Source organism: Chenopodium quinoa, unplaced genomic scaffold (assembly GCF_001683475.1).
Source record: "Chenopodium quinoa cultivar QQ74 unplaced genomic scaffold, ASM168347v1, whole genome shotgun sequence".
NCBI classification, from domain to species: domain Eukaryota; kingdom Viridiplantae; phylum Streptophyta; class Magnoliopsida; order Caryophyllales; family Amaranthaceae; genus Chenopodium; species Chenopodium quinoa.
In genome coordinates, this window is record NW_018743920.1 from 3,927,460 (window position 1) to 3,948,308 (window position 20,849).

Here is a 20,849-nt window from a genome sequence, read left to right on the forward strand (position 1 = left end):
AAGATTTCTAAAGGATTGTTCCAAAAAAGGCTAACCTGGAGCAACTAACTTGGATTTATGTTATTAATAATTTCAAGGTTCAATAATTTGACATAGCCTTATTCTGGATTCAAACTTCGAATCCTAGCAACAGTTCTACTTTTGCTGATAGTTTCCTGTAATATAATGTCTAAAGGCAGTTCCAAGCTCGCTTTTTAGTCTATGCTGTGATAGTTCAACATCTATTAATCTGACCTGAATGCTTGGTTAATCAAGCAAAAATCTGTAGATTAAAATTTCATTTTGTTGAAGCTACTTAATCCAATATCCTGTATTCAAAGCTTGGGATTTAGTATTACATATTGGGTATACTGCATATAACAAGTTTACTTGCTGCAACATAATCCTGTCTATGAAGACTCCTTTTTATGGTCCAAAAAAGGACCACTTTAATTGAGTTTTAAAGCATGAATGCGACAAAAATGACTGATAACACGCCAGATGCTGGACCAAAGGGTCAAAAATGACATTTCAGAAATAAATTCTTAGAATAACACTACAAGATCCAAGCATTTCGGTTGAAATCCATTTCTAGTTGTGACACAAAAGACTGGTCATTTAGAAATCCCATAAAATACATATTTAGCAAACTTGAAAACCAGTCTGGCAATAAAAGTCTCAATTCGACTACAAAACCATCTGCCAAATCTAAAATTTGTTTTAAAGCTTTATAAATAAATGGGACTTCCTGACCAATACTATAATTCAGATTCCTTTGTGAAAGATCTGTCATTGAGTTGCACATGTAGCCAGTCAGTGTGAATGTCCGGTCGATAGCACAAGACATGGTCAACCAAAGCATTGATTTCATACTTTGCAGCTTTGTTCTTCGAGCAACAACAGCCCTTTAATTGTAGACCATATACTTGGGGGTTGCACTGAACTTCTGGTAACCCTTTATGACCTTGTTCACAGCATCAAGGAAATCTTTCTCCGTCACTGTCTTCCTCCGAGCTCGAATTGCATACATTCCAGCTTCAGTGCACACACTCCTTATGTCAGCACCTGCAGCAGTTTTTGTTAGATTGACATTTTCCTTGACATGATACACAAGACAACTCTCTTTCCAGGAAAAACCAACTTTATATGGGTTAGGGTTTTTAATTCATTCAGGAACTTACAAGCATTAAACAGAAAGATATTTGCACATATAGGTTAAGATTGTCACCTGTAGAGTTTGGGCAAAGGCGGGCAAGAAGCTCAAATCGGATATCCCTTTCACAGTTCATGGTCCTGGTATGGATCTTGAAGATTTGTGTCCTACCCTCCAGATCTGGAAGGCCAAACTCAACCTTCCTGTCTAATCGACCAGGACGCAATAGAGCTGGGTCAAGAGTGTCAGGTCTGGGACAAGATAGCAATGTGAGAATTATCACTAAAAAAGAAAGGATGATAAAGAGATGCCATCTTGCCTTACAAGAACAGAGTTTACCTGTTTGTGGCCATAAGAACCTTGATGTTTCCACGAGCATCAAATCCATCAAGTTGATTTACGATTTCAAGCATAGTACGCTGAACCTCGTTGTCTCCTCCAACACCATCATCAAAACGTGCACCTCCAATAGCATCAACTTCATCAAAGAAAACAATACATGCCTTCTTTGATCTTGCCATCTGAGCACACAGGCATCATATATACTTAGCACAGGAAAGGAAGCACTCAGAAAAACCAGAACAGTAGAACCTCTAAAAAACATACCTGAAATAGCTCACGAACCATTCGGGCACCCTCACCAACATACTTTTGGACAAGCTCACTCCCAATAACACGAATGAAGCATGCATCAGTTCGATTAGCAACAGCTCTGGCCAAAAGTGTTTTTCCAGTACCAGGAGGACCATAGCATAAGACACCCTTAGGAGGATCTATTCCAAGCTTAACGAATTTCTCTGGGTGAAGCATGGGTAATTCAACAACCTACAACCAAAACATAAAAAGAGGTTTAGTTACATCTCAAAAGAACGACTTCAAAAAACAGCAAGACACCTGATTTCAGAAACAAGACAAGACTCTTCTTGTTTTACAACGAATACTAAACTATGCAGCAACTTCAAAAGCTAGCAAAACAAACTCACTTCTCGCATCTTTTCAATTTGCTCTTTGCATCCACCAACATCATTATATGTCACATCTGGCTTCTCCTCTACAGTCATCATGGTCACACTGGGATCAATCTTTGGTGGCAAAGGAATCTGGATCTGGTACTTGTTTCTATCAACACTGTAACAAGCATGATATAGAAATATAAATTATGTAAGCCAAAGGATCAGACTAAACATATTAAGTATCAAATTCAGGGAAACAAAAAGTAGTAAAGGAGTAGCCTAGGGTAAAACAGCGTGTCTAATCTGCTGAAGAGACATCACAGAACAACAAGCCATCTCAAGTTTGAAAGCAATAAATGCAGCGTAAGACATGTCAAATTCCTATGTAAATCTAATAGATCATAGAACATAGTGCGGGTTAAACCTAATATACCAAATTTTGAAATCATATTTTGAAGTCATTACAAAAATCACATCTCCAACAAATTGGATAAAGCAAATCAAAATCTATCCACGAAATACACTTCTACCAAAATTTTGAAACCGCATCCACAATTAACACTCACGGAAATCAAATGGCTAAGTTAAGCAGTGAAGACCATTGAACAATTGCCAAAAGGCCTAAAAGAGCCTCTCAGCCTGCATAGTGACCTACGTGGGCACATTTATATCAAACAGGAATAATTGGAAAATCCTCATAAATTCATCTGCTGAAGTTCTGAATAGCTGGGATATCCAGTTACCTAACTTTAGGCTCCACATAGGCACATACCAGTATACTACTAGTAAAAAAGAAAATTACCACTCATATAGCAGTGAAGACCATTGAACAATTGCCAAAAGGCCTAAAAGAGCCTCTCAGCCTGCATAGTGACCTACATGGGCACATTTATATCAAACAGGAATAATTGGAAAATCCTCATAAATTCATCTGCTGAAGTTCTGAATAGCTGGGATATCCAGTTACCTAACTTTAGGCTCCACATAGGCACATACCAGTATACTACTAGTAAAAAAGAAAATTACCACTCATATACCGTATAGCAATGAATTTCAGGTATACTGTTGAATTTTACTAAATCAAATTCACTTTTGTAAGATGCATCATGTCGAAAACACATTTTAAAATGTTGATCAAAGTATTACAACAATAATTGAAAAAACCAACATACCCAACACGCATGCCTTCTTCAATATCTGTTGGAGAAACTTTATCTCCCAGTCCAACAACAAACTGAAATTTTGAAATAAAAACAAATATTAGAAAGAAAATTGTAATTACAGAAAGGAAGTAACCACGCATATAGACGTCTATGTGCACAAGTGTACAACCCATACAAATATATCCAGAAAGAAACTATTTCTTAAAAAAAATAAAAATTTGCAACTAATACTCTAGCAAACAAGACATCTCTTTGGAATATTCTAAAGAACACCAAAAGCCCGACACCAACTGCGAGAAGATGGAATATAGCACAGACAATTACTGCAAGTCTATCATTAAAAAGAGAATCACAACATAAAATAGTTTTTACAAAAAAAGTAAAAATAAAAAAGTGCTAAAAAGAAAAGAGGAAAAAGGAAGGAAAAGAAATTAGGGAAATGGTAAGCTTGAGTACCTTTGCAATTTGCTTCACATTGATCACATACTTTGCATCTTCAGTGTTTGGATTGATTATCTTGGTGCATCTTGCAACCTGCTCAACAATAAAGGTATTTACCATAAATATTCAGAACTTAAAAGAGTATAAAAAAAAAAAAAAAAAAGAAATTGTAGAAAAACTACACATAGCAAGTACCTGGAGTGGTTGCTCCTCCTGCATCATTTGCTTGTCAGAGACGAGATCCCACTGGCTAGGAGCTGCCAATCCAGTATCAGATTCCTTGATACCTGTTACAAAGTAAAGATCATTAATTTAAATGAGAAACACTAGCAATCTAGCATAATGCAATCTCCAACAAAACTTAACTCAAACAGTAACTGAACCACATAAAGAAAACATCACTCATTAGTAAACAAACATGAACACATCATTTATCAATTCAGACTTTCAGAGACATGAGTATTATTAAAATTGCTCACAAGTGTAGGGCGCCCTGACAGCCATTTAACTAGAAAATACATAAGACCACAGGAAATTTCCGTAAATTAGGCCCAAAAGGTTGTCAGAATTGTCATAGCTTTACTTATTAGGATTTAGGAATCTCCTAAGCTGTTTGAACATCATTAGGACATAAAAAATGGAAAATCTCCTTCCACTGATATCGAATTAATCCAAAACAAACTCATAAAGGCTAATCAAATTCAAATTAGGGGCAACTTGCCAACAAACACACGGTACCCTTCAAATATTAATAATATGTTAATATCATTTCAACATTGGCTGCAGATTAATATAATGATCCAGATCAGGAGGCAAATAAAGGGGCAATAGTAATAGTTCAATCAACTATCCATACCAGTAACTAATAGAATTTTGCAAAACACATCTTCTTGAAGCAAAAAACAAAATAAGAACTTTGCATATCCTTCACAATCTGAAAAGGTGTATAGTGCAACAAAACAAGGAAGACGATAATCTAACTGAGACATTATCTTGTACTAATAAACTGTCTCAAGGTTAAAGGATTAATATTATACCAGCATTCTACCCCCAAGACTGATACAAAAAGATAATCTTTTCTAAGTCGATTAGTTTAGAGAGGAAAATTTAGTCGATGAATTCAATGAGCTTCAAACATTCATAAAATAAAAAACCAAGAAAGAGTCTTGTAAATCAATACATGATCATACATACCAATTAAGTCATTGACTTTTTTTGCCATATCCTTAATCTCCTTCTCCGCCTTCTTGATGCTAGCTGAGTAAGGTCCCAATCCCTGCATAAATGATCAAATTAACCCCAAGAGAATAACAATGCACACATAAAATCTTTCAAACTTCACTGGAACATATCAAGTTTCATGTGCCTTAAGAGTTAACACATAATCACCATATTCAAAGCAAAATAGGATCTTTTATTCATTAATAGCCCATAAGAAGGTAAACACAGCGGCGCCTATAACAATGTGCCAGAAAGCACTACTAAAGAGCCTGATTTCAGCAAGGCTTCTAGGTCCTGAGCATCCAATATTAAATTTCTTAATTATGTGTTCCCCAAAAAAATTCAAAACCAGATTTCTACAACTTCAACATATAATTCACAAGGCATCAATTACTTAACAAAAAACTTAAAATTTTGTTCCTGAAAACTTAAAGTATCAATCTTATACTTCAACTCTAGCACCAACCTAAAAATTGCATCTTTCACTATTCACTACCTTCAGTATGAAATCAATTGATAAAATAACAGCATTTATCAACACAAATTTACCAAAAATCGCAAATTATACAATCACAAAAGATCGCAGAAATAAAATTTCAATTCACACACAATCTCACACTCGCAGATTTCAATCGACCGCCATAAACCCTATCATTCAAATTCCGTAAAATTCATCATCGAAGAACATATTTTGACATCCATAAGAACTCCAATTAAACAAAAAAAAAAAAAAACCCTAAGAATTTCAATATTACAACAAATCGAAGGTATAACTAGCAAGAAAATTAGCAAGAAAAAAGTAGGTAAATTAGGGTTAAGAATTACATAGGTTTTGAGAAGAGCGATATCATCTTCATCTAAAGGACGGGGATTCTTCTCGTCCTTGAGATCATCTTCGTGGTCAATCGCCATTGTTGAGTTGGAAGAATTTCTCTCTCCTCCGCTATGTATAAGTAGTTGCAAAGTTTTCTTGAAGAACAAGTGAGGTGAGCTCTAAATAAGGAATTAAATTGTTGATTTTTATTTATAGGAAAAAAAGACTGAAAAACATAATAGTTCGTCTTACGTTTGGAATCGAGTATAACAGGAGTTTGGTTGGGTTGGGTAATGTTGTGGTGTTATTTAAGATTTTAAGCCCATTTATAAATTGTTTGTTAGCCCAAAGCTTTTCTAATTTATGGAAATAACTATAATTATATTACTGTAGTTGTTAAGTCCGTGCGTTGTCCGAGTTGTATTGAATTGAATTTTAAATAATTTAAATTTGACATTTAAACCTGATTATAGATTACCTCAAGATTCTTAAGGTTATAATCATATTGTTGCAAATAATACTTTTTTCAATGGTATAAACATTAATATATTACTTTGCTATCAAATTACCAAGCATAGCTTGGTCTAATAGGGTTTGATTCCACAACTTCAAAGTACCTATCCCGCTAACCCCACTAGAGGCACTTTGGGGTGGGGATTCCCTTACCCCACTCCCAAAGTGCCTAGCCCGCTAACCCGGGTCGGGAGGACCACCTGTGAGAGGTTTCAGTCCGGTAGGGCCCTTCTCTTTACCAACCAAAAAAAAAAAGAGTACATATCTGATTTTAAATTACTCCATATCATATAATATAACGCACTTATATGGTACTCTTTATGGCTCTTGAAAAGTTCATGTCATACATGAACTCGTAGCCAGAATATTGCCTATTCAAACAATAGTAGTTGTTAAGAGAAATGAGTCTTCATTTGTTTAGATTTCTCATCCTTATAAGCTGTACGTATGTTCAAACAACAGAGGTGGCAAGCATCCAAAACACGTTAGCTTCGCTGAGATTAAGATCTCTTAGGTGATCCTACTTCCTGCAAACTGCAAAGAGTAGATACATGAAAAATGCAACTACACTACTAAAGTAATACTGTAATACAAAGCAGGAATAAGTCTAATGTTTATGAAAGTAATAGTATTTTCATACGAAATATTACAGAAACTTCAGAAGTTCTTCACACAAAAAAATATTTTATGGTCAATTACAGAATAAATCCCTAAGTTTTATAGTCCCTTTCGTCAAATTCAATGATCTCAGTACTACTATTTTACGATCAATTCAGAGATATATCTTGAGTACTTGACCAGCAAACCAAGTCCACTCTTTGACCCAAAGTAACTAAGGAAGCATATAATCTGAACTTCCATCATCATGAAAGAAAAGATACAAAAACACACCCACAATCCAAACAATACAGATATCTCAAACCAACAGACATCTTATCTTCATATTACTTTGGTATTCCTTCCCTTTTTGTTATCAGTACACCGAAGCTTGCAATCTGCAAGACCAACAATCACTTCTCGCCTTTTCTGATTCTCTTACCTCTCCTTTGGGTCCACTGAATTGGAGCACTTCCTCTGATTGTTGCTCCTCTTGGGAAGGGATTGGTTGTGATGATAATGGCAGGATCACGCGTTTGTGGATTCCTGGTAGAGAATTAACAGGCTACCTATCATCTTCGCTAGGGAACCTTACAAGTCTCTCTCAGCTTAACATCTCTTATAATTTCCTAACTGGGGTTCTCCCTGCAGGAGTTTTTAGTTCATTAAGTAGCCTTGACATCGTTGACATAAGCTCAAATCGTTTGAGAGGTAATCTCTCAGCTTCCTTACCTTTGGGATCGAATCTGACAAGTTTTAATGCTAGCAACAATGAGTTAACTGGTCATTTTCCTTCATCCATATGTAAAACTTCACCTTTACTTAAAACTCTTGATTTCTCCCGCAACTTTTTCAATGGAGATATTCCTGTTGGCTTAGGGAGATGCTCCAACCTTGAAGTTTTCCGAGCAGATTGTAATTATCTGTCTGGAGAACTTCCTGGTGATATTTATAGCTTGCGGTCGCTTGTGGTACTGTCATTGGCTGCAAACAATATGAATGGAACCATAGGAGAAGGCACACTGAGCCTTACCAACCTCAGGATCATTGAGTTGTATGGGAATTACTTTAGTGGGAAAATTCCTCAGGATATCGCAAAGCTCTCTAAATTGGAGCAACTGCTTCTTCACCTCAACAATTTCAGTGGTTCGATACCAGCATCCTTGTTGAACTGTACAAAACTCATAAAGCTTACTTTACGAGGAAATAATCTACAAGGTAACATCTCTACACTTGATTTCTCAAGACTTGTCCAGCTCCAAATACTTGACATTGGTCACAATAGCTTCACTGGAAATTTACCACAGAGCTTATTCTCATGCAAGTCACTAACTGCAATAGGTGTAGCAAGTAACAGGTTAAGTGGTGAAATTTCTCCCAACGCTAGGAGTTGAAATCTCTTTCTTTCCTCTGTCTCTCTGGCAACAACTTCATCAACGTCTTTGATACAATCAGAATTCTGGCAGGTTGTAAAAATCTTGAGATCTTAATCCTATCAAATAATTACTATGATGAAACTTTACCTGCTGAAAAGAGCTTCATAGGGCCAGCTGAATTCACTAATCTGCAAGTTCTTGCTCTCGGGGGATGCAACTTCAGAGGGCGATTTCCAGATTGGCTGTTGCATATCAAGAGCCTAGGAGTTCTGGACCTGTCATACAATCAAATAGCAGGCAGTATTCCAGATTGGTTTGGTACTTTACCAAGCCTTTTCTACTTGGACTTGTCAATGAATCATCTTTCAGGAGAATTTGCGCTGCCACTCAACTGTTTTCCAGCATTAAAATCAGAGGGGTCTGCCCCCAAATTGATCCAAAGCAACCTCAAGCTCCCAGTATTATTGCTGCCAACAACTCCACAAGACAGCAATACAATGAGCTCTCAGTCCTTCCACCAGCAATATACCTCAATGGAAACAACCTCAGTGGTAATATCCCAGTTGAGATAAGTCGATTACAGAATCTTCAAATACTTGATCTGAGTCAAAATCATTATTCAGGCAACATCCCTTCAGAACTTGGGAACCTCAGAAACCTAGAAGTGCTCGAACTTTCTCACAACAATTTGAGTGGGGGGATTCCAGCATCACTGCAAAGCCTAAATTTCTTATCTAAGTTCAATGTTTCCTACAACCTCCTCGAGGGACCAATACCTACAGGAGGTCAATTTTCATTCTCAGAATGTAGTTATTTAGGGAATCCAGGGCTATGTGGTGGAATCCTGATACATAATCCTTGTTCACCTCAATCGGTTCCAGGAGCACATCAGCAAGAAACACCCGATACAAATCAGAAGACTTCATTTATAAAAGGATTGATAACTGGCTTCTCCACAATTTTTCCTTCCGTACTTGCAATTCAAGCTTACCGCCATAGAAGGATCCTTTTTACAGAAACAGGCAATGAATGGGAGACACTCTTGTCTATTAGTCCACAATGGTTTAAAAAAAATTCTTGTTATATTTTTAACCCGAGTCATTTATACAGGATACTTAATCAGAAGTTCAGATCCACTGATTATTTCAGGGGGAACAAATGCCAAAAACCAAGGATAGAGAATGAAACATTATAATGATTGTATAGAAATTACCATTCTAGAACTTTATTACTCTTGCTAAATTATTTTGTTATGATGTGGATTTCACTGTGAGTCATCTATTAACCACCTCAACCTCAACTAGAATATGTGTAAACGTTGTATGAGATTTAAGCCTGTAATTAAGTATTCGTTCGTGTTTTCTTCATTGTAGTTCTGTGACAAAGCCGCTAAGTTTTTGTTTGTGTTTCTTCAATGTAATTTTGTGACAAAGGAACTTTCATATCCTCATATCTTGTATTCTAAAACTCTGAAGTATAATTGCCAGAACTGTATATCTTTATTTTTGATCTCCTATATATGAAAGTAGTTCCCAAAATAATGGAGTCTCCTACTAAGTACAAGAGTTTCATTATAATAAAATACATGAAGTTTTCTTTAGTTTTAAAGTTTCCTTAAGAATAAACTACAAAGAGTATCACTAATAATATTCTACTAAAATGGCAAAGTAAACATCTTGACTAACAGACCAAGTCCACCCTTGACCAAAAGTAAACGCAAAATTAGTATCAAATAATTTTAGCTTTCATTCTCAAGGCCTCTAATGACATAAGTAGAAAAACACAACCAAAACATTCACAAAAAAATGTACAGAAGAGAAGGGTGAAAGAACAGAATAACTACTCTTTAAGCTATGAAGTTAGGCTTCTTACCTTTATTACCTCAAAGCAACTCTTATCTTCTCTTCATACTGCTATTACTATACTCCTCTACCTTCTCTAATCAGCAAGCTTGTAATCCACAAGATCAACAATCCCTTCTCGCCTTTTGTAATTTGCTATCCTCTTCGTTGGGTCCTCTAAATTGGAGTTCTGACACCAATTGTTGCTCCTCTTGGGAGGGAATCGGTTGTGATGATAAGGGCAGGGTAACTTTGTTGTGGCTACCCTTGAGAGGATTAGAAGGAAGCATCACCGCTTCGCTTGGAAGCCTTACAAGCCTTTCTAAGCTCAATCTATCCTATAATCATCTTACAGGGTGTCTCCCAGAAAGACTTTTCAGCTCATTGAATAGCCTTGAGATCTTTGATATACAGTCAAATTCTCTGTATGGTAATCTCTCCGCATCTTTTTCCTCAGATGGTAGTTTTTCTTCCCCATTCAAGTTATAGATATTTCAAGCAATATTTTCCATGGAGGAATTGAGCCATATTGGTTCTTCCAAGGTTCAAATTTGTCGAGTTTCAATGCCAGTAGCAACGGCTTCACAGGCCACATTCCTTCAGCTATTTGTATCACTTGTCCTCTGCTTAGGACACTTGATTTCTCCGACAACAGTTTTAGTGGTGAGCTTCCTGTTGGACTAGGAAATGCTTGAAACTCAGAGTACTCCGAGCAGGTTTCAATTTTCTCTCTGGATTACTTCCTGATGACATTTACAGGCTAAGGTCACTTGTCGAGTTACCACTGCCTGTAAATAACATTGGTGGAACCATTGGAGGTGGAATTTTAAAACTTGCAAATCTCAGGATCATCAAGCTGTATTCGAACAACTTTGCTGGTGCAATCCCTCAAGAAATCGGGAAGCTATTTAAACTGGAGCAATTGTATCTTCACATCAACAATCTCAATGGTTCTATACCAGCATCACTGATGAACTGCACAAATCTTGTAAAAGTCATTCTTAGAGTGAATTCCCAGGAAGGTAACATCTCTAAGCTTGATTTTTCGAGGCTTAACCATCTCCAAACACTGGACCTTGGTAACAATAACTTCATAGGAAATTTACCAGAGAGTTTATTTTCATGCAAATCACTAACTGCAGTTCGAGTAGCCTCCAACAACTTAACAGGACCAATTCCTCCCAATATAGTGGCATTAACATCTTTAACTTTCCTCTCTCTCTAATAATAGCTTCACCAATGTGTCGAATGCAATCAAGATTTTTGCAGGTTGCAAGAGCCTTGTCACTCTCATCCTGTCAAAAAACTTCTATAATGAAGCTATACCAGGCAAAAAGACCATCACAGGACCAGAAGGATTTAAAAACCTACAAGTTCTCGCCTTGGGAGGATGTAACTTCAAGGGGAAATTTCCAGAGTGGCTGGTATATATCAAGAGTTTAGTAGTTTTGGACTTGTCATACAATTGAATTACAGGCAAAATTCCAGAGTCAGTAGGCAACTTGTCAAGCCTCTTCTACTTGGACTTGTCTATGAATCATCTCAGAGGGGATCTTCCACTGCAACTCTCAAGGCTTCCAGCATTAATTTCAGAGGGTGTTGCTCGGAAACTAAGCTTAAGTTTTCTTCAGCTCCCAGTGTTTGTTTCCCCCAACAATGTTACTAGTCGCCAATACAACCAGCTCGCACACCTGCCTCCAGCAATATACCTCAGCGGTAATCAACTAAGTGGCAGAATTCCAGTTGAAATAACTCAACTACAGAATCTTCATGTGCTGGATCTCAGTAAAAACTGCTTCTCAGGCAGCATCCCATCAAGATTTTCAAACCTAACAAATCTAGAAATGCTTGATCTTTCTCAGAATAATTTGACCAACAGAATTCCAACATCACTACGTAGTCTAAATTTCTTATCAAGATTTAATGTTTCACACAACCATCTTGAGGGACCAATACCTGAAGGAGGTCAGTTTGACACTTTCACTGAAAGTAGCTATATCGGTAATCCAGGGCTATGTGGTCAAGTTCTGCAGAGTCCTTGTTCAGCTCAACCTGTTCAAGACGCACATCAGGATACAGCTGATAAAAGCATGAAGACATTTCTTGTTGAAGGATTTCTAACTGGTTTCTCCATAATATTTCCTTCTGTTCTTGCAATTCAAGCATACCGTCATCGGAGGATCCTCTATTACAGCAAGAAGCGATGAATGAAGATACCCCTATTCAGTTGATCAGTCAGATTGGCAAGTTATCTAAAATCTCTCTCACGATAATAAGTAAGCGGCAAATACCAGCATCACTGAAAAGCCTTTTTTATATAAATGAAGAAAAAAACTTCATAGATTTGAATTTTTAACATTTTTCAGTACTTTTGCTTTTTGTACAGCTTGTACTTGCAACTCAATCATTTCGCTCTTTAATCCGAACAAAAACGCTCATATTCAATTGATAACAAGAAGGGAATTATGCAAAGAACGGAATTGAAATGTACATGAAAGTTATACAAATCAGATTAAATCCAAAAGACACTTTCTGCAAAGGTAGCATGAAAATCATACTGGCCTTTTTCCTTAAACTGAAGCTGGGGAGAATGGAAACCCCTAATATAGGATTAGATGAAACAAAACAAGGTTAGCTTTTGTTTGATGCGTCAATACGAACAATATTTACTTTGGCTCGATTAAGAGAACGCTAGCAAAATACTGTAAGTTAGTATTTACGACAGCCACTTAACTTTCATTTCACAAACGAGCTTATTTCACATGAGCCAGATTCTCCTTGGTTACATAAGGCTCTAAAATTTTACCAATATCCCATCAAACAACAATTAACATCTTCATAATCCACATATTATTCAAAAAGATGGTCTTATAGCATGCAGCCAATCAAATAAACTTCAGAATGCAGGAGTAGCGGCTAGAATTTATGCAACATACAAGCATTTGTTTTTTGAAATTCAAACTCTGAACAACACATTGCATATGAAAGCCAACGTATTATAATTAATCAATCATATGATTAACCAGGCCAAAAGTCAAGTAAAAAGCTTATTTCTGTTTTTTGGAGAAAACAAATCTTTTTATTCACTTGTGGGAAAAATACGCAAAGCAGGGGAGTCTGCAGTCTGCTACACACACCCCTCACTGAGCAAAATTTCTATCTCGACATCCCTGTGAATCTATGAGTGGGCAGGAGGAAGCAGAATAGAGAGGCAATAAGTAAATATGCCCAAACCCCTTTAGCAGAGAGCTATTCATAGAATTATATAACTGGTAATCTGGTATACACTTGAAAGCCACGGATCATGATAGTTCTATCAATTGAAACACCGAAAACAAGTTTCTACAAATTCTCAATCTGAATATGTGGTACGATTCTTCTTACAAAATTGCAAATCTAATCACTTTAAAGAAAAGTTCTTCAGAAATGCTCCTAATCCTAACCAACACTTCAGCTACAACTCCTGGTACCTGAGAACCTCTTGCGGATTCAACTCAAAAGTCTTGCAAATATCTATCATGACGCATCTGCTAAGGCCATCATCTGCATTTCCACGGCAAACAAGTTCTTCCAGTTGCTTCGATGGTTCCAAGACCTACCCAAATATGAAGAATCATCCTCAATGGGTAATAGCAAATACATTACAAAAACAAGATTCTTTATCGGTCAACTTGCACGACATGCCAAAACTTTTTATGGTTTTAATTTATACTATCATCTTATCAAATTTGAGGAAGTAATGATCAAACTCTGAAATGATTTATTAGCTTCTCTAATTGTTAAAAGTAAAAACCAACAATCCCCCTGGCTTAATTTAAAAATTGAGCTTTACGGCTTATTCAATCTATATATTCTTCCACCATAAACATTTTAAGTGGCAGTGGTGACTGTTTATCAGCAGGCTACACTCAGCAAAAACTCAACAACCAACAAGAAAAAAAAAAGTTCCTTACCAAACGTAACCCAGTTGCTTCATCATTGGAGCTATTATGACGTTCGTTTTCTTTCTTGTTACTGCATCGACCATCTGAACCATCTGAGACAAGCTGAAGAAGCTTTTCACTGCCCTATAAGATTTTGACCAGCATTACTAAGTTAAATCATAAATGAACAGAAGTAAGTGGAGTATGGCCCTAGAACCAGGCATGTATATCAAATCTACAGGGGGGGGGGGTAATGGCTTAAATCACTAGTATCGTAGCAGAAACACACACTTGATACAGGTGTGCAGTGTAATATATGAAAACTTCTTGCTCAATCTCAAGGTGGTTGCAATTCAATAAAGCAATGAGAGGGAAGAATATCTTTCAACTGCTAATTATGTTTCTACAACATATACTGCTAAGAGCTTTAACTAGCCAAAATTGTCTATATGATCTTTCTTCACACATTGAGCTATTCAAGAAACAAATACTAGGTAGCAGTGAGCCAGTGAGGTAATCTTCACCTAGATTTCCAAAGGAGCCAAAAAAAAATGGATAGTAGGTTTTGTAGACAAAAAACGTCTGTAGCAAGCTACGCAGGAGTCTGGCACGCTTATTAACTGCAAAGGTTGGTGTTAAAATCTGGAGTATTGTAACCTATGAGTTCTTTCCAAAAGTTTCAGTAATTTGACAAGCATCGGTAATCTCTCCACCTCAGTAAAATTTAATTAATTGCAATAAAGCTCTGCAGGCACCTAACAATTTCAACTACATAATGTATAGTCAGCATTGTATCTCTAACAAAGGTTCCTCCAATAACATGGAGATCCTAATATTTCAATACTAGCTTAGACATAGCAACATTATGAATTTATAATGTTGTTTGAAACAATTGTTGGAAATGGAAAGCATAAAAAGTAGACCACTCAACCCAATTTTTGAGCAAACCAGAATGATCAATGACCAACAAACATCAATTTGATCATTTTAAAAAAACGGTGAAGTGATTTTTAACAAAAACTTAAAATCTTCATTCTAAAATAAAAAAAAATAAAAATAAATCCACACAGAGGTTTACAAGACTCCTATCACCCATAAAATAACAACATAACCTGACCTAAGTTAAATAAATAAAATACAGCACACACCTGCCAGGCACGCCAGTGAGAATATGTGCGATACAGCAGCCAAAAGAATGGGATGTTGGGCAAAGGTAGAACCTGATCATCAAGGACCAGATGATATCAGTTTTTGCTACTGCCAAAAGTCATGAAAAAAAACATTGCATGGGCAAAATCATTACCATGAAGACAGAGGATACTGGAAGCAATGCTGCAGAGCCATACAAATACTTTTTGTGAATTATTGATCCACTGAAAAAAAAAAATATATACCAATGTATCATCAATAAATAGATTACTCACTGCCTTGAAAATATAGACCTAGCTAGGGAAAAGAACTAAGGAAGTGGGCAATTAAATACACAATAGCAAAATCTATCAACATTCAGTAATAATTAGACTAAGACAAGCCAACATGGTGACCACCAGGGTCCACATCCTCCACCACCACCACTCATAATAAGCGTTGATTAGAATTTGGGATCATATACCCACACTCAACATAGGCAGACACACCATTGTTTGAAAATGATGCGCTTCCAAGAAGCAAATACTTTATAAATGAATGTTTGCAGAGGAGAGAGGCCACCTGCCAACCGCTTATTTCAGCATTATAAGGCTGACCTAAAATACTTATTAAAAAAAAAACCTGGTGACATTCACAAGTCACAAAAGTCCAACAATGCAATTCATCAAAACAACCTACTTACCTTCTCATATATTAACTAGCCATGCACACTTAGTTTCATAATGTAAAAATGATGGTAACTTGACCCTCTAGTTTTTAGCAACAAAAGGCCATTTGAATTTATCAGATTACTTGAATTCACCAAAGCTCTACTATAAACAATTCTCTAGGTCAACATATAAATGCCAAAAGACACAAAAATCAAGCAGATATTCAATACCTCATAGCAATGTGTCGTAATCTTCGACGTACAAGTCTAGCATTTAAACTGCATCATCAGAAACAAACCATAATTGGAAACTCAGAATTTACAGCAGATGTGATTCTACAAATTTCAGAAAATCTAAATAGAAAATAACTGATATTCCTATAGGAAATATATTTAGTATTTCAAATGATTAGAGATGGGAACTGAGTGCAATGTGATAAATTTAAGAGTAAAAAAATCTAGCTTATGTTATTAGTGTCAAATAGCTGGTATATGAGCATGCTGACTAATAAACAGCACTCTTATGTTAGCTGGTTAAGAACAACACTGAATACATCTCATTACAATATATGAAAATGAGGGAATGCCAAATACAGAAGTCTAAACATGAAAGCAAAGAGGGAACCTTGTTGGATATGTAACTTCAACTCCAGTGACTTCCTTAGATATAGACTTCAAGAAGAGCTCACTTGGCTTGACCCGAGAAAGCAACCATAACCCGACACTGCATAAAAGTTTAGGCTTAAAATAAGGAATATGATAGGAAGTCCAGTAAATCACAGTAGGCAAAGAGAAAATTTACATCTAAAAGTACCCATAAATCTTGTTTTTGAAAGACCCTTGCGGTGCCTTCTCCAAACCCATCCAAGCTGTATTCATCTTTAGAAAAAAAAAAGATAAAGAGGTTTAACTGATTGAACGGAATCCATCAAAATATGGCACATGCAATTAGCTAGATTTTTGCATACATAAACAAAAATAAGAGAAATCGAAAGGGAAAACAGACAGAGAACATCAAATGGGTAACAATGTAACATACCAAACAGGTGGCACATTATTTTGACTATAAAACCCAAATTTGCTCCAATTTTATTGAACTTCTCAACATCCCAACAAATGAAAATGCGAGACATTAGTTCTAAGTATCAAACTGGTTGTTCTTAGTTTGTGCCTGTCCCATTAAATCTGGCATGAGTGGCATCCACCATTCCACTAGAAGCTCAATACTGGCTAATTCAGGCTTCATAAACAATAACAAACTGAAATAATTTCTGCTTCGCAGATAGCTGCTTAGGGACTACAAATGACACATGGGGAAGTAGTGTCTAATCCTAAGTTCATCACAAGGTTCAAAAAGTTCATCACAAGATTCAACGACTATTGCTTCATAATATGAAAAAAGGTTCACACTATTGCTTCATAATACCATACTACGACTGCATTCAACGATCGAGCAAGCGGTTTGCAGCAAACACCACATCATGACGGATGATCATTACTCCGATTAGAAAATGACTACCCATAACACCAAAATTGGCAATATATCCCAGCATACAACTATCAACAGCTATCAAAATATGAAAAATAGCCCAGATTAATCATATTATATACTTAATCTCCCAAGAAATTACCCACATTCAGATATTACCAACATTACAACAATAATCTTGCACCCCCACATCATTGCTACCAAAAATCAACAACCCCATTTGAAGATTATAATGTCAGCCAATAACAATCAAACCAAGAAGCAAAAATTCTTATACAACAGGTGTATCGTATACAACAGACCCAATCATCCTCAAATCACACCCACAAAACTGCAGTAATGTAAAAGAGGGAGGAGAGAAAGACCTTATGTGAGACAAAATCAACAAGAAGCTCGGCATTAGCAGTAACAGGCTGAGAAGAGGATGAGAGAGACTTCCAGAGATCTCTAATAGTTGTAGGAGTAGACGATAACTTTGACGTATCGCCGGAAATTAAGGAATCCATTGATCTGCTAAAACACCAATTCCTCCCTTTTACTGGAAACACTACCAATCTAGCTCGCATCATTGTTGTTTAATTGAAGATTAATGTTTAAAGATTTAGGAAGAAGAAGGGTTAAACGAAGGATCATAAACCCTAGAAATACAAAATGATGGAATTTGGGGATTTTTTCAGGTGAGAGACAACGGCGGGATTTTGAAGAATTAATGAGTCAAGTTTTGTTTGGTTAAACCAACGAATTAAGAATTGTAGAATTAGAAACGAGTTTCCCCTCTTAAAGTAAGAATTTTACGTAGTATGACTTCTACCACCATAAAAAAATATAAACTTGATTTTTATCATTAATATTATTTCTAAAAGTTTTATTTTACATCTAATAAAGAATACAGAGTACTTTCTTCATGTTTTTTTTTTATTGCATCATTTGGACTTTTGCACTATTTACATAATTTTCTTTGACCATCTTTTGTGAGTTATTAATAAAGAAAAACATAGTCACGTGGGATCTAGTTAGATTCATCTCAAAATCTACTTTCTAAATATCAACTTTTTATAATTTTTACAAAAGTATAATTAAAGATATTAATAGCTAAAGTAACGCATTGGCAAGCGTGAAACTCCACATGATGCAATAAAAAAAACATGGAGGAAGTATAAATTTTGAGCGGTCTGTAAAAAATAAGTCAATATTTTAATTATTTTTAAATAATACAAACTTTAGTAGATATCTGCTATAAATAAAAATGACTGGTAGGACACATGTCATTATTTTATTGGCTTGAAAATAATTTAATTTGAAATTTTTTTAATGTTTTTTTTTTGAAATTGTTACCCACCTATTGTAGGTGGGCAATTTTTTTTTAATGTTTTTAATTTTTATAAGATATTAAATAATATAGTGTTTTTTCCGTGTGGCCGAGGTTACTTATATAGGGGTTATTTATGTCGGCAACAGTTACTTATTCAAGGGTTACTCACCCGGCAGAGGCGGAGCCAGATATGGTCCTGGTACTCTGGTAGTGCCCTATCTGGGGAAAAAAGGTCAAATCAATTTTTCAGTTAAATATAAACAATGTTTTTTTTTGGTTCTTTTTTTAAAAAAAAAACATTATTTTTATTAGTGCTTAATTTTCTATTTACCCAATACCAAAATAAATTATCATGAAGGTTTTATCTCATTGAACAAGATTACTTTTTTAGTTAAGATGATGAATTGATGATGTAATAATAATAGTAAAAATAATTATAGTGGTTTCAAAAAAAAATTAAAGTAGTAATAATAATAATAATAATAATAATAATAATGAAATCTGCTCTGCTGAAATCTGCTCTCTACTTTGTTGCAATCTGCTATGCTCTGCTGAAATTTTGCTCTGCTGACTCCTGCTATGCTCTGCCCAGAATCTCAAACAAACAGGACCTGATATGTTCATTAACTAGTTTATTTATGTTCACGAGCTATTTATTTGACGTGATAAGATGTGATATCTTAAAGACGCAAGGTGCTTTTATATGAAATTTTTGTATGAATTCATTTTATAACTTTTTATAAATTATTGGAGTATTCATAATTGTTAATTTGAATCTAAATTTATAATTAGGATTTAATTATTATACTAATTTTGAGATTTCCAAAAGTCAAAAGCACAAAGCTCATTTAGTTAATTTAGAAAAGTTCGTTCATAATTTGCATTCGTTCATGAAAAACGCTTATTTGTCAACTCGTTTGATAAATGTGTAGTTCACGAGCCGTTCGCAAACACTAACGTGTACTAAATAAATCGAGTTTGAACAGATGTTTGAGCTCGCTTGAAAGCTTGTGATTGTGCTCGAGCTCGCCCGGGTTAAATGAGCTTGAACATGAACGAGGTAGTACTCGGCTCGGCTCGGCTCGTTTGCATGAATTACACCCCTGGTCTTGGCCTTGTTATTAATAATCCTTTCCAAGTGTATGTCAGTTGGTATGTTGAGCGAAGAAGGAACGTGTGGAACGAAAGTTTGGTATTCATGGGTCTTTTTTGTTATTACTTTGTCTTTGAGATTGACTTTTGTTGATCAATAATAATATATGTATTTTTCCGTTTTTTTAGTTGACACTATTTAACTTTTACATAGATTATACATTGACTAACTTTTGTAATTTGTAGCTATGATAAAACATAATGATCACTTTGGATCTTGTTTGAATCTTCCTAATATATATTTTACTAATATCCATTTTTTATAATTCTACAGTGTTTTAAAACTGTGTATTGACAATTGTGATTGTGTGATAATAGATAGTGTCAGGTATATATATATATATACTAAAAGACACACTAGCAATGTCACATGTTATCTCTTGGCTTGGTGTGTCCTTAGTTTGTATAATATAATTACTTAAAATACTACATAAAAAAATTTAATACTAGTATATCTTTAACACAAGAGTTTGTGTGGGTGACCATATCGTGAGAAATACTGACCGACTAATACCACAAAAATTAAATAAAATCATATTGTGAAATTCGAATAAACAAAAAAATTAAAAAGGATATATTGTATAATATTCCGCATTAGTTAAACATTACTCCGTAATAAGCAAAACATCGAAAAGAATGTCATTACTATGTGGTGAAGAAGACAAGTTCAGAAACTGTAATTCAAAATTCTTCAACTTGTGTTTGTCTTCGGCTCGTGTAAAATGGTGGATGAGTTTGTCTCCGGCTCGTTTGTAAAGTAGGTCAATAGTAGCATTAGGAGCCAAATCAAATCTCATATAAGGCCATCCCTTTTTAAGTGTTATATAAACTACAATTTTATCACACGTGCAATCCTTTAAGTCTTATTCTCTTATCTTGTTGATTTTCTCAATTACTTCTTGTATCATCTGTAGTAACAACAACAATAGTATCAAATTAAAGCCTTAATCCCAATAACCAAGCCACTATATATAAGTAAATAAAGTATCCGCAAATTACTAATATCTATTCTAGTAAACAAATAAGTTTGTTACCTGATTTTCATAATGACCGAGGAAAATTGGCGTAGAGTCGGGCCAAGCCCGTCCCTGAGGCAGGGCAGGAGGGGCGGCCGTCATAGGCCT

The 20,849-nt window shown here is 35.5% G+C and overlaps 2 protein-coding genes and 1 pseudogene across 2 annotated transcripts; 1 reads left to right on the top strand and 2 right to left on the bottom strand.

Annotated features, from left to right (window-relative positions):
- Window positions 1–481: 481 nt before the first annotated feature.
- Window positions 482–5,921, bottom strand: LOC110688011 (26S proteasome regulatory subunit 7). Its single transcript, XM_021864676.1, has 10 exons — window positions 5,736–5,921; window positions 4,884–4,965; window positions 3,885–3,976; window positions 3,705–3,782; window positions 3,258–3,319; window positions 2,116–2,260; window positions 1,739–1,957; window positions 1,472–1,653; window positions 1,208–1,383; window positions 482–1,044 (listed from the first exon to the last, which is right to left on the bottom strand). Exons 1-10 carry the CDS (start codon window positions 5,820–5,822, stop codon window positions 887–889), a joined length of 1,281 nt encoding a protein of 426 aa, XP_021720368.1. The 5' UTR covers window positions 5,823–5,921; the 3' UTR covers window positions 482–886.
- A 1,057-nt stretch (window positions 5,922–6,978) lies between these two features.
- Window positions 6,979–12,360, top strand: LOC110687711 (annotated as a pseudogene).
- An 895-nt stretch (window positions 12,361–13,255) lies between these two features.
- Window positions 13,256–18,039, bottom strand: LOC110688012 (uncharacterized protein C23H3.12c-like). Its single transcript, XM_021864677.1, has 8 exons — window positions 17,627–18,039; window positions 16,587–16,651; window positions 16,398–16,496; window positions 16,004–16,051; window positions 15,278–15,347; window positions 15,123–15,194; window positions 14,005–14,118; window positions 13,256–13,646 (listed from the first exon to the last, which is right to left on the bottom strand). Exons 1-8 carry the CDS (start codon window positions 17,828–17,830, stop codon window positions 13,506–13,508), a joined length of 813 nt encoding a protein of 270 aa, XP_021720369.1. The 5' UTR covers window positions 17,831–18,039; the 3' UTR covers window positions 13,256–13,505.
- Window positions 18,040–20,849: the final 2,810 nt, after the last annotated feature.

What these genes read in the sequence shown, in the direction of transcription:
- LOC110688012 (XM_021864677.1), bottom strand. Translation starts at nt 17,830, where the DNA reads ATGATGCGAGCTAGATTGGTAGTGTTTCCAGTAAAAGGGAGGAATTGG. An exon ending in TTGATTTTGTCTCACATAAG is followed by an intron (nt 16,652 to 17,626) that starts GTCTTTCTCTCC and finishes TTTTTTCTAAAG; the next exon opens with ATGAATACAGCTTGGATGGG. An exon ending in AAGCAACTGGGTTACGTTTG is followed by an intron (nt 13,647 to 14,004) that starts GTAAGGAACTTT and finishes ATATTTGGGTAG; the next exon opens with GTCTTGGAACCATCGAAGCA.
- LOC110688011 (XM_021864676.1), bottom strand. Translation starts at nt 5,822, where the DNA reads ATGGCGATTGACCACGAAGATGATCTCAAGGACGAGAAGAATCCCCGT. An exon ending in AGGAGGAGCAACCACTCCAG is followed by an intron (nt 3,783 to 3,884) that starts GTACTTGCTATG and finishes ATTGTTGAGCAG; the next exon opens with GTTGCAAGATGCACCAAGAT. An exon ending in GTTCTTATGGCCACAAACAG is followed by an intron (nt 1,384 to 1,471) that starts GTAAACTCTGTT and finishes ATCTTGTCCCAG; the next exon opens with ACCTGACACTCTTGACCCAG.